A 13,328-nucleotide genomic window follows, 5' to 3' on the forward strand; every position below is an offset into this window, starting at 1 on the left:
ATGTGGCTCAGTGATCACGCGCCCGAGTTCAATTCCCAAGGGGGGAAAAAATGAACTGTTAGGTCTACAAATTACTTAAAAAAAAAAAAAAAACACAAATTACTTTGAAATGGTTCAAGAAAAAAAAGAGGAAATAAATGAAACAAAATATTAGGGGAAGGAACAATTGCTGTACTTTTCTTCCAATTTTTCTATATGCTTGAAATTTCTCAAAATAAAGTTGGGGAAAATTAAACTATTTCTAGCTATTCTGATGTAAGTCAAGCAAAAAGTCACTGGAGGAGATAACCCCTGTCTTCCATCTGGCCTGAGAGCCTACAGGTTGGCATCTGAAGCTGGCTGTGTACTTTGGCGCTTGTAGAGCTACAGGTTCTATATTGGAGCTGGGCACAGCCAAAACTGTTTTGCAGTATGCCATTAGGCCACAGTGACCCCTAGAGGTACTCTGGGCACTAAGGGGCAAACCAGTCCCTAGGACACAGTGTTATGTTCAGGACTTCCCAAGAGAACTCAATTCACCACCACAACTCTACATCCTGTAACTACCTGGGGGTTCACTTCAAAATGCAGTTCCTTTTGCTTGACTGACCCTCTCTAATAACCTAAGCGTTGATTCCTGAAGATGGGGGTGATGTAGACAAATCTCCAATGATGACATCAAGAAAAGCAGTCCAGATGGAGAGGCAGGGCATGAAGGCTGGCAGGAGCACCCAATGTGAGGCCAGCCCCTCTCAGCTCCACCAGAATGAACCAGAATGAGGGAGAAAGGTAGAGGTGGACCAGAAGGACCCAGAGTAGGAAGGGCACACCTTGTGAAGGTATAAGAGTGAGCAGGGAACAGAACAGTAGGCTCCAGGCACAGAGAGATTTATGGATGGGCTGCTAACAGGAAGTCTGTTTCATGGAGTTGATGTCAGTGACACATACCCACAAGGATAGAGCTAGGGGACACAGGTGACACACATGGCAATGCTCAGGATCATTCCAAGTGTAAGACTACAAGCTGAGCCCAGCTCTGCAGGAAGCCATTCCCTCCAGATCAGACTGTCTTTCCTGCTGGGCTCTAATCAAAGGACTAAAGGAGGAACACAAGTTTTCAGTTGTTTTAAGGTGCAGGTGCAGAAATGTTAACAGGTATTCAAGAGGCAGACACACCTGCTCGCCTAACCTTTGCAGCTTGTTGTATAAGATCTACCTTAGGGGGCTGGGGATGTGGCTCAAGCGGTAGCGCGCTCGCCTGGCGTGCATGCGACCCGGGTTCGATCCTCAGCACCACATACAAAGAAAGATGTTGTGTCCGCCGAGAACTAAAAAATAAATATTAAAAAAATTCTCGGGCTGGGGATGTGGCTCAAGCTGTAGCGCGCTCGCCTGGCATGCGTGCGGCCCGGGTTCGATCCTCAGCACCACATACCAACAAAGATGTTGTGTCCGCCGAGAACTAAAAAATAATAAATATTAAAAAATTCTCTCCTCTCTCTCTCTCTCTCTCTCTCTCTCTCTCTCTCTCTCTCTCTCTCTCTCTCTCTCTCTCTCCCTCTTAAAAAAAAAAAAAAAGAGGATCAGGAGTTCCCTTTCTTAAAAAAAAAAAAAAAAAAAAAAAAAAAATTCTCTCTCTCTCTCTCTCTCTCTCTCTCCCCCCTCTCACTCTCTCTAAAAAAAAAAAAATATCTACCTTAGGTCAAACAGCATTCATCCAGAGACCAAAGAGTGTGAAGGTGTCACTGGTGATGAAGAAAGATAGGGAATGAATCCCCTCACCCACAGAGGGAACTTCCTGCAGAAGGGCCTGCCCAGCCTCACAGTTCCTCCACAGCAGCCTTCCCCTCTGACCAGGGTCTCTAGGGTAAAGGGGACAGGAGGCAGAGACCTTTAGCTTCATTTTTCACAATGATCAAGTAGCATTTTTCATAGGAAATAAAAACCTAAGACATTAGTTTATTGAGCTAAAATATCAGCATTGTTCACTATCCCAAGAGGAGCACAGGAGGTAACTCCAAGGCTGTTGAAGGTCAGGGCAGCACAGAGCAAGGCACAGTGATGGGGGAAGGGAGTCGGGCTCAACTGCAAAGAATCACAACAGGTAGCCAGGACTTATCCCACAGAACTGCCCCTTGGGCTCCTGGAGAAACAACCAGGCCCCACCATCACCTCTCCACTGAGGAAAGAAAGTAGCAGAATTTTTTGGTCACAGTGACATTTTGGCTATATATCCCTAAGAAAAGGACTGGCACAACCTAATGGGGAACAGTGTGATAAAACAAAATGGAATCAATCAGGTTACTGTGTTCTACCCCCCAACTTTTCCTTTTTATTCAAATAAAGGAGCAGAACAAGGCCACTCATTATCTTCTTATCTTTATCTTAAAGCCTTGGCATTTCTATTAGAGACAAACACAAAACACCAAAATATTGTTCTAATACTACTTGGAAAGGCATCAGCAGTATGACAGATAAGTTCTTGTTCCCTCAAGATATTTTACTGTCTATAACTTACGATAGCCCATAAAAGGATGCTGGGTAAACCCAAATCTAGAGATCTGACTCAGAGTAACAGCCACCCTTCCCTCCAGGGCTAACTGTCTTTGGAGCTTTGGCCCCAAGCTCCACCTGCCCTGTGCCGCTCAGGTCTAGACAAGCAGGTGCAGAGGCAGCCAGTCCTGCACTGGTGACTCAGCACACACTCTTGTTAGGTCCCTTAGTCTTGAGAACAAAAGCTCACCTGGGAAGCAAGGAACACATGGACCCAGCTCCACCTGAGCACTAGGAGAAAAGAATGGCATGTCTGGAGCAAGTAAGAGCTTTCAAATACCTACTTTTTCTGTTCCAAAGAGCTAAGGACTATTCACATTAGAGGACATTAAAGTCCCTTTGGCTCATGTAGCATACGAAAACTAGACCCTTCTTACCAAGCAGGCTTTAGGACAAATATCCATGGGAGTGGGCAATGCATTTTTTTAGTCAAAAAATCTTCATGTTAGGAAGACCTAAATCCACCAGTCTTCACTTAGCTCTGTGTGGTGATATCTCTGGAAAGGTGAAAACAAGGGTAAGATATGAAGCTCTGTAAGCCTCAGTTTCCCCAGATATAAAATGAGGGTAGTGGGGTTTACCCCAGAGGATCACTGTGACACAATATAAGTAAAACACTGAGCTTAGCACAAAGAAGACAGAGGTGGAGAAATATGGGGCATAAGAAAAGAAACAATAAAATTATATATTTGGACAGGATAATAGAGGGTTTCTAAAAGCCTTCTTTAAGACCAACTCAGATCCTTGGGAAAGACAACATACAATACCGAGTTCCAAGATAGCAAAGCAGATATATCAAAGACAATGTATGATTTGGATACATAAAAATAAACAATGCCTTCCTTCACATACTGTTCTTCCAGAGAGACATGAATGCAGTGTTAAATAGTGGACACAGTCCTAATAACATGACACAAGACCAGTTCTTGATCTGGAGATATGACAATGCTCTTAGTAATTAGTTCACAAGTCAAAAAGACAATGACAAAAAAAATTGTAGATTTTTCATCCTTCAGAGGAATTTTCAGTTGTAAATTTAGGATTCCATCATTTCTTTAAAGCAAAGCCACGAAATACATCAGCCTGAAGAATGCATGCCTGCCTCATTTCAGCAGATTAGCACGTCTTCTGAGATTAAAAACTAGGATGGCTTTCCCGTCTGGGTTCCTAACTGCTCCTTTGCTTTGAGTTCTTTTAGCTTCTTCTCATAGCGACTCATGAAGTAATCATCTGGTTCAATTCCTGCATTCTTCAAGTTTTCCATGACCTTTTCCAGTCTGAGCACTGAACGGGCTCCCTCAATCTTTCTTGTGCTCAGGTACAGAGTGAACTCTTGGAAATCCAGAAGCTTACAGGTGTCCACAGAACAGATATTCCTGATATCACTGCTTCTATCCAAACGAGGGAAAAACACCAGTCCCGACAACTTCTCTAGGTCCTGGAGGCTCACTTGGAATTCAGTTAACTGGGGTTGGAAACCAATGGCTTCATTGGGCACCACAAAGGCCCCCAGTGCCAGCGGTTCAGTAGACTCTGGGCTTCTGCGAGCCAATATCACCTTATAAAGGTGTGAGGGGACTGCCACATTGTCCTCACCAATCACCTAAAAATAAAGTGACCATATTAATGATGCTGATTTGTACTAACAGTTCACAAATTTTTTCTCAACTGGCCTTATAAGCCAATCTAATCACCCCATCCCAATGAATTCATATTCAAGGCAGACATAATAAGTGGCAAGAGATCCATCACAGAAAAGAGGAATATGTAACAGATCAATTCTGATCACATTCTTTAAAATAATGCAAACTCAAACAGCAGGGGTCACTGTCTTCTCTGAATGTGGGACAAAGGACAAAGACATGCCATGAGTGAGGTCTGAGTTTTTAATGGACAAGAAAAGTCCTCATTTTCTCTTCATCCCATAGAACTTCTGTTGCTCTAAATATTCAAAAGTCAAAACTGTTAGACTGGGTACTCCCAGCACTAGAAATAAAAATGTGGCCTTGGTTTCTTAAACTCATCAGGAAACTAAATAAACCATCTTCAAAGAAACAGCCAGGCACATCATCTTCAGTATTTCTAGTATCACCTAGACTGTGGCTCATTTTTCTAATTAAGTAAATGTAAATGCTTTTTCTCTGACTTCTGCACATCTTGGACCATCAAACATGGAACTTCTCAATACGCTGTTAAACAAAACCCTTGGGAAAGGTATTCACGCAGTGAAAGAGCAAGAGCCAGGATCAGGAGGAGAAAACAACTAGCTATCTGTGGAGGTTGGCCGTATTAATGAAATAACATTATCATGAAACCTTTTCAAATTTCCTTCCAATAGGCTTAAAAGCCTTATCTGTTGTCTAAAAAAGAAAAATTGAACCATCCATTTACTTAATGGTCCCCAATAACATGACATAATCCAACTAAAATATGTTCATGGCATTTCCGCCCCTCCCAGGTCCTTCCTTGGTAAGAGTAGGTTTTCTTTCCTGATCAGATATCTCTGCTGGCTATAGGATTCCCTGTTGGGAGCTCAAATACTGCAGAGAGATGAGAACCACAAAGGAGGATTGTTTACTGATTTTCCCAAACTCCTACCTACAAGACACACAGCCTGGGAACTCCAGGACCATCTGCTGTCACATGTGGAGGTCCCATAGCCATGACCAATGGAAGAGTTGAGGGGAACACCCATCCACAGGAATGACTTCTCAAAGCAACTGTCTGAACTTCCTGAAAGTGGTTAGTCAGGCTTCAATGTAGACTGAGGTTTATGAAACTACACAATCTATAGGCACAAAAACCTATACTCCAAAAAGTAAACTCATGTAGCTGGGAACATAAGCACATATCAAAGCAAAAAATATTCTGAAAATAAACCACAGAGGTTCAAAACCAGCCCACAGATTACCAACACACGCTAATTCAACAATGTCACTCAGAAGCCCTGAGCCTGAAACTGCTGGAGATACAAAAAGAAATAAGATTCAAGTCAATGCAGCTGGCCTGCTCTTAAGAAGTCTACCATTGCCAGGCATGGTGACATATGCCTATAATCCCAGGGATTTGGGAGGCTGAAGCAGGAAGATTATAAATTTGAGGCCAGCCTTGGCAACTCAGTGAGGCCCTAAAAGGGCTGGGGATATGGCTCAGTGGTAAAGTGCCTCTGGGTTCAATCCCCAGTACAAAAAAAAAACAGCAGCAGGCTTCCATCTGGACTAGGTGGGGGAACGGGGGAGGGCACAATATTTGCAGCTTTCCCTGCAACAGAATGTGGCTAGTTGCCAATACTCTGAGGGGGCTCAGGAGAAGCTGGGGACCAGAACTGAGGGCACAGCTACAGCTGAGCCACACTGTTTGCAAGGAGGGAGAAGCTGAAATGGGCTTCAAAAGTTCTGGCCACTACTGGGGATCCAACAGTTAAGCAAATTCTTGGTGCCACCTCGTGGGCATTCCATACCACTGCAGCACAGTTCTCAGACCAAATTAAGAATCCTTCCACACCACTCCCCTTGGCTGTTTTGTGGCCTCATGGACTTCTTGTCTACAAATGGCAATCTTCAAAACAGATTAGCTGATCATGCCTATTCGCTGCCAACAGAGCTTCTATTTAGGTTCATTAAATTCCAGGCAAAAGTAAAGAAGTTTGGCATTTTTATGTTTGACAGTTTTACTTCTCTGACAGTTTGCTTCTCTTTCCTTCCCTTCCTTTTCTTCTGTCTTTCCTTTCTTTTTCTGGTGCTGAGGATGGAATCCAGGGCCTCAAGCATACTAAACCCATATACACTGTACCCCTGAGATACACCCCCAATCCACTATTACTTTTGAGAATCCTTCTGGACACAGGAATTCCTCCTAGGAACCAGATGTGATCCTTCTAGCCATGACCTTCTCACAATATTCCAAGAGGAATAAAACATTATTCCTAGAAACAAGTAGGAAAATGAAAACTTACCCACTTATTATCTCTTCTATGATTCAATCTGCTGTATTCTCAGAAAACATACATCCTTAAAGCTGTCTAAAACAGGTACTGGTTTAATTTAGAAATCTTTAAAACCCACTGTTTGAATTTAAGACCTTTTTTAAAAAATCTTAAGATATTTTATCTTTTTTGTAGACAACTCAACCTGCATAATTTTTCCCACTTTGGGAAAAATTGGAAAACTTCCAGAAAACATTTCTAGACACTACATGGGTACTGAAGCAAAGGGTTCAGTGGACTGGAAGCCCAGATGTCTGGTCAATTCCTGGGGTTGCCACTAAGCTGCAAGTGATATTCACCTGTTTCTTGTTTCTTCATTTACAAAACAGGCTCACAAGATTGTTGCCAATCTTCAAGATCGTTGTGGAGACATATTGACATGTTAGTTAAGAAAAAGACTTCAAAACCTGCCAGGCCTATGTTAAAAGCTATCTGATAGTGAATGGCATTCAAAAATAGGATATCAACAGGGGAAAAAAAATGTTTTTGCAAGTGGGATAGTGAGAAAACAGGATCAAGCAAAATTAGACCAGTTAAAGGTCAACAGTGGGTTATAGGAAAAGAAATCAAGTTGGGCACAAATGATGCCCGAAACAAAGGACTTCTAGGGCTTACCATGAACCAAGTCTTTAATATCAGTAAATCAGCAACAACCCTTTTCACAAAAGATTTAGGTATAAAAATACTCCACAAAAAAAAAAAAAACCCTTTACTGCTATTCAATTACTCAAAAGCACTGAACTCCTGTCAAGACTACAACAAAAATTTGAAATCACCTGGGATTGAATAGAAAATATAATATACTACAACCTGGAACTCATTCGTGACCCTAAGTTAGTTTTCTTATATGCTGGTCTGAGCTTGTTTTTGTCCATTCAAGAGACAGAAATAACAATTACCACTGCTATCACCAAAACCTCCACTCCAGCCCCCAGAAGAGGAAAATAAGAAACAAAACCCAAACAAAGCCTGCCATATATAAAATTACTGTGCCTGAAATATTCAGCAGTATCTTGAGAGAAAAAATGTTTTTGCTAGAATCAGAAATATTTGGTGATATTCCCCCTAGTAAGACAAAAAAAGAAATTCCAAAAATAAAACTGCTAGGACATATCAAGAGACCAGGCCCTTAAAAAGTTATGCCAGTCAAGTGAAAGAAACAAACCATGGGTAGTTTGATAAATAGGGAATTCATACCTAAGAGGACAGAAGGAACAAGAAAATCGAGGCAGTCACAGGAGGCGGAAGGAGGTCACCCCTCTGTTATCTGCAAAGCCTCAGCAGATGCTAGTGAGGCAGCACAAACCCTACAAGACAGAGCTCCCCACACTGGGGCACCTGCTCCAGGCAAGGAGGTGGGTGGGAGCCTGCTAAATCACAGCAAAACAAGCACCTTTCCCCAGACTGTCAACTGTCCTTGAAGGCTTAGGGTGGGAGTAAGGAGATAAACAAGTAAAATAATTTATTTTTCAACTAAAACAAATAGATAAGGAAATGAACAAATGTTTTCCCGAAATATAAAACAGGAGACTTAAAAAAGACTCCTTTATCCCATCATGTGATGGCTTGGGATTCCTGGAGGCATGTTTTCAATTTCCTCCCCCTCTCAATGTCGTTGGTGGACATCTGGAAAGTGCTGCTTGTTACAGTATAGAGATTGTTAAATACTTCTAACATTACCACCACCACCAAGTTGTAAAATCTGCATGCAGCTCACTCTCTTGTCAGGTCATTTATAATGTCCAAGCCAGAATCTTCAGGTATGTTTCACTTGTCTGGAATCAATCTCTTCTTGAAACAGGCACATCAGAGAAAGCACACAGATGACCTCAGCTATAATAAAGGGGGTGATTCTGATTAGAGCCGTCAGATGACTCACTTCAGATAAAATCACTGCTACCAATCTTCCCTTAGGCTCACATTTACTCAAGTTCTGCAATGCTGTGATCCTCTCCTACATATTCCAACAGACATTTCTGCCTGGCTATAAGGAATCCTCCTCATGGCCCATTTTCTGTTCTTATTTTTGCATGCTAGCAAATATTATTTGTAACTGCTCTCCATCTGCACATTTTTTATTACCTGCTGGCCTTAAGTATTTGTACATGAAGAGCATAGCAGTCCCTGTGGTGTAAACTTTTGAGAGCCTCAAAGAACAATGCTATAAATGATTGGCAACAGTTGTAAAAGTCAGACCTATATTTTAATCCCTTCCCTTTTGTTTTTGGTACCAGGGATTGAACCCAGGGGCACTTAACCACTGAACCATATCCCCAGATCTTTAGTTTTTATGTTGAGATAGGATCTTGCTAAATTGCTAAGGGCCTAAGTTGCTGAGGCTGGCTTCAAACTTTTGATTCTGCTGCCTCAGCTGTCTAAGTCACTGGGATTAGAGGCATGCCCCACCACACCAGGCTTGGATCTCCCCTTTACTAGCAATCTGACTTGAACTTAAACCCTCCTAGCCTCAATTTCCTTATCTATAAAGGATAGCCACTAATTTTTTGTAAGGGTTACAATAAGGACTGAATGAGATTAGCACATATAAAGCTATTTATATACCACCTGGAATACAGGCCCTCAATAAATATCAGTTCTTTTGCTTCACTTCCTTCTAAGTATAAACACATATATGATATATTGCCTGAACAGAAAACAAATCAACACCCCATTTTCATTGGGTTACATTCTTCTAAATTAAGGTTCAGAGGATAGCTATAAGCAAGCAATAAATAATGAATGGTTAAATAAGAAAACAAAACACTTTCCGAGCATTCTGAACTGCCATACATAATTGCAAGGCATTCTCTTGGAGATAGGAATTCACGAGTCAAATCACAGACTGATTTAGGGCTGTGCAATGCTATGTCACCTTTCCCAGCATTGCTAAAGGACTTTTAAAAGACTCTGCTTATTAAAGAGTAGCCTGAATTTTTTACCTGGGCATTCAGGTCTCTACCAACAGGCCCAACCTTTCATTTTTGTCTCTTGTAAATCAACATTCTTAATATTTCTCAGCACACACCCTACCTCTCTGTCTCCTCCCCTTTCCTAATCTTCCCTCCTATGCGTGTTTTCCTTAACCAAATTCTTCCAAGTTTATATGATTTGTGTGTGCATACATATAAAATTTGAGCCAAATTATTATTCTTAAAATGACAAAAATTTCAAGACAATTTTCCCAATTAATAACAGACCATATTTTGCTCTCATGCTAACAGATACACTAAAGACACATTAAATTTTTTTAGGTGTAAAATCAGGTTTGGCCAGGCACAATAGCACATGCCTGTAATCCCAGCAGCTCAGGAGGCTGACGCAAGAAGATCAAAAGTTCAAAGCCAACCTCAGCAATTTAGAAAGGCCCTAAACAACTCAGTGAGACCCTGTCTCTAAATAAAAAAGGGTTGGCAATGTGGCTCAGTGGTTAAGTGCCCCTGGATTCAATCCCTGGTACCACCCCCACCCCCCAAAAAAATTTTTTTTTAAATATTTAATCTAAAATATAATGTAAATTTTCACAAAAGCTATATTATTATAAAAAATTTGTCAATTAAAAAAACATAAATACATCAAATTATAAGTTGCTTTGATATGCTTCTGAGAAAGACGAAAAACTATGACTCTATGGGGATATAGATTGTCAACATTAAACTTTATGTATGCAAAAAAAAAAAAAAGAACCCATCTCAATGCAGTTATTTGCTTTCTTAGTGACCAGGGTCTATACATCCTCTTCTCAAAAAACACAGGAACAGGGCTGGGGTTGTGTTTCAGTGGTAGAACGCTTGCCTAGTATACACAAGGCACCGAGCTGGATTCTCAGCACCACACATAAAATAAATAAAGGTCCATCACTTACTGAAAAAAAAAAATTAAAAAAAAAAAAAACACAGGAACACAGAAGATAGGGAAGAAAAACCTTCTTGACAGCCACTAAAGACGAGAATTCATGTACTATGCTCTTTGGGGCTCTCTCCACCCACCGTAAAAAAAAAAAAAAAAACCAGGCTAAAAATAAATGTGGTGAACACATATGACAAGCCAAACAGCAGAACAAGCACTCAAGAATCAACTTGTCATTCAAATCTTGGTTTCTAAATATCAATCCCACTAGAAGGAATCAGGGCTCCTTGGAGAAATGGCTGACGCCATAGTTTGGCCAAGATGGGGCTGAAACATAGCCCTAAGCCAAAAGCAGGAAGTGCTCTTTTGTGTGTGTTTGTGTGATACTGGGCATGAAATCCAGGGGCACGCTACCACTGAGCTACATCTTCAGGAGTTGTTTTCTTTTTTATTTTGAAACGGGGTCTTGCTTACTTGCTGAGGCTGGCCTTAAACTTGGCAATCCTTTTGCCTCAGCCTCTGGAATTGCTGGTATCACAGGCATGTGGCACATTTCATGTGTCTAGCTCAGAAATAAGAAATGCTTTTGAAAAATGATGAGGCCAAAAAACAAAGGAGACAACTTGAAGGGGCACCTAATGGCCAATCTGGGCCACCTGAGCACAAAATCAATACTCACAGACAAGTGATTAAACCTCACTGAATAAAATAAAGAATCCATGCATTCACATTGATAATAAATTAGAGAGAAAAGTGCTAATGGTGGAATAGTAATTAATAAATAATTAATAAATGTAGAATAAATAAGAATTAGGAAATCATCATTTAGGAAATCAAGCAATAATCATCAATGGATGATAAAACTACTGCGTGAGAGTTTAAAGAGGACTCCCATGGCCTCCAAGTATTCCCACAGATTACTTACTAATTTCAAAGGGGAAAATGGCGTAGAATCCTGATAGATGCCTCTTTACCCAAGTAATTAAAGTTAGTATGGTCAATAATAGGACTAACAATATCAGATGCCTTTTCATGTACAATGCAATCAGCAGGACACAAGATCACTTCTGTGATATTTGGCCAAAACCATAACTATCGTGTGAATACAACTGACAAACCCAAATTGAAGGACATTCTACAAAACATCTTGTCTATGTTCTTAAAAAATGTTCATTAAAAAAGCAGAGTGAGAAACTATTTCAGATTAAAGAAGACTACAGAGATATAACAACTAAATGGAATGTACAATCTTGGATTGGATTCTAGATCAGAAAAAGACTGCATAAAAGAAATTATTGATGCAACTGGTAAAATTTGAATACAGACTATGTTTGAGATAATATTCTTACATGTTGGATTTCATGAATTTGATAATTATCCTAAGGTTATGCGAGAAAACAGAATATTTAGGAGCAAAGGGACAAGATATTCATAAGCAATTCTTAAATGTTTCAGAAAATAATAAAAACAGGTAAATGCATATCCATATGGGGAAGGGAAGGACAAATATGTTGAAATGTTAACAACTACAGAATCTAGGTGACAGATACAGGAGAGTTCTTTGTACTGTTCTTACAACACTTCTATAAATATGAAATTATTCCAAATAAAATGTTGAAAATATTAACCTGCTTTTCAAAAAACAAATGAAAAGATTCAAGTGGGTTTCTAAGTTAAGCAACCTGAGCACAGGTTTTTGTGCTTCCTTCTTCCAATTTAAAAATTAACACCCCCTCCCCCACACACACACAATGGCCACAATGAGGTACAAAATAGAATACATGCATGAAAATGCTAAGCATGGCAGTAGTGTGTTAACAGGCTAAGTAAGAACCACCAGCAACTTTGGGAAGATGAAAGATGGATGTGATGAGACCATTAGATAAAACAAAGAGGAAGGAGCCAAAGCTCAAATTTTTACTGCTCCTGAAGTTAAGTAGCGTTCCACTGCATAAAGGTGTCAAAATCAAGGTGTGTGACCGAAAATTTCATCTGCAGAATTACTGTACAACAAAAGCAATAGCCAGATGGTGCACTTAAAACTTTCCTAGAGAGCGTATCATACCTGCAGATTCCAAAGTCCTGTTGCCAGGATTTTGGAACATTTTCAGACAACCAAGAACTTAGAAAGTTTACCATCCAGACTTTCAGACAGAATTTGAGGATATACTCTCCCACCACCACCATCACCTGCCCCCCACCACACACACCACTATAAATAAGAGAGAGGAGGAAGAGGAGATTAAGATAAAGTGGACCTAAATAATGTCACAAAAATAAATGACAGATGTATAGCTGACTTAAAACCAAGACCACCAATGGGCAGGCTTCTGGGACATAACTCTCCCTTGGTTTTCCTCCCACATTCAAAGGTTGTTCCTGCGACTCTCTTACTGGATTCCACTTTTCTTGACCCCTAATGTCCTAGTATTCCAGGGTGCCGATGACCTCAGTCTGTTCTCTCCTGCCTATCCTCACTTATTTTCTCATCCTGGCTTTAAATACCATCTGTTGCTGGATGTGGTGTGCACGCCTGTAATCCCAGCAGTCTGGGATTACGCCTGTAATACCTCTACAGTCTGGCATCAGTTTACAACCTGTGCTCGGGAGACTAAGGCAGGAGGATCTCGAGTTCAAAGCCAGCCTCAGCGAGGGTGAGGCGCTAAGCAACTCTGTGAGACCCTATAAAATACAAAACAGGGCTGGGGATGTGGCTCAGTGGTTGAGTGCCCCTGAAATCAATCCCCGGTACCAAAAAAAAAAAAAAAAAAAAAAACCCATCTGTGTTTTTTTTTTCTAACCCCTTCTAAGACAAATTCCACTCCCAACCTGAACATCTAAATCTCAAATTTAATTATTTAATATTTTATTTGGTACTGGGAACTGAACCCAGGGCACTTTACCACTAAGCCACATCTCCAGCTCTTTTCATTTTTTATTTTGAGACAGGGTCTTGTTAAGTTGC

At 40.7% G+C, this 13,328-nt stretch overlaps 1 protein-coding gene across 3 annotated transcripts in view; it reads right to left on the reverse strand.

Moving 5' to 3' along the window:
- Nucleotides 1-359: 359 nt before the first annotated feature.
- Nucleotides 360-13,328, reverse strand: part of EXOG (exo/endonuclease G) — a gene marked incomplete at its 3' end in the record, with an annotated part of 30,015 nt that continues 17,046 nt past the window's right edge. Inside the window, exons 4-5 of one of the 3 annotated variants that reach the window (XM_081285681.1) lie at nt 1,676-4,135; nt 360-1,195 (exon numbers count right to left, since the gene is read on the reverse strand). In XM_081285681.1, the coding sequence (XP_081141807.1) occupies nt 3,674-4,135 (462 nt within the window). The remainder of the gene's footprint in view (nt 1,196-1,675; nt 4,136-13,328) is intronic. The other 2 variants (XM_081285679.1, XM_081285680.1) reach the window with 2 other exon arrangements.

Source organism: Spermophilus citellus (assembly GCF_964194105.1).
Source record: "Spermophilus citellus genome assembly, chromosome: 3".
In the NCBI taxonomy this organism is placed as follows: Eukaryota; Metazoa; Chordata; class Mammalia; order Rodentia; family Sciuridae; genus Spermophilus; species Spermophilus citellus.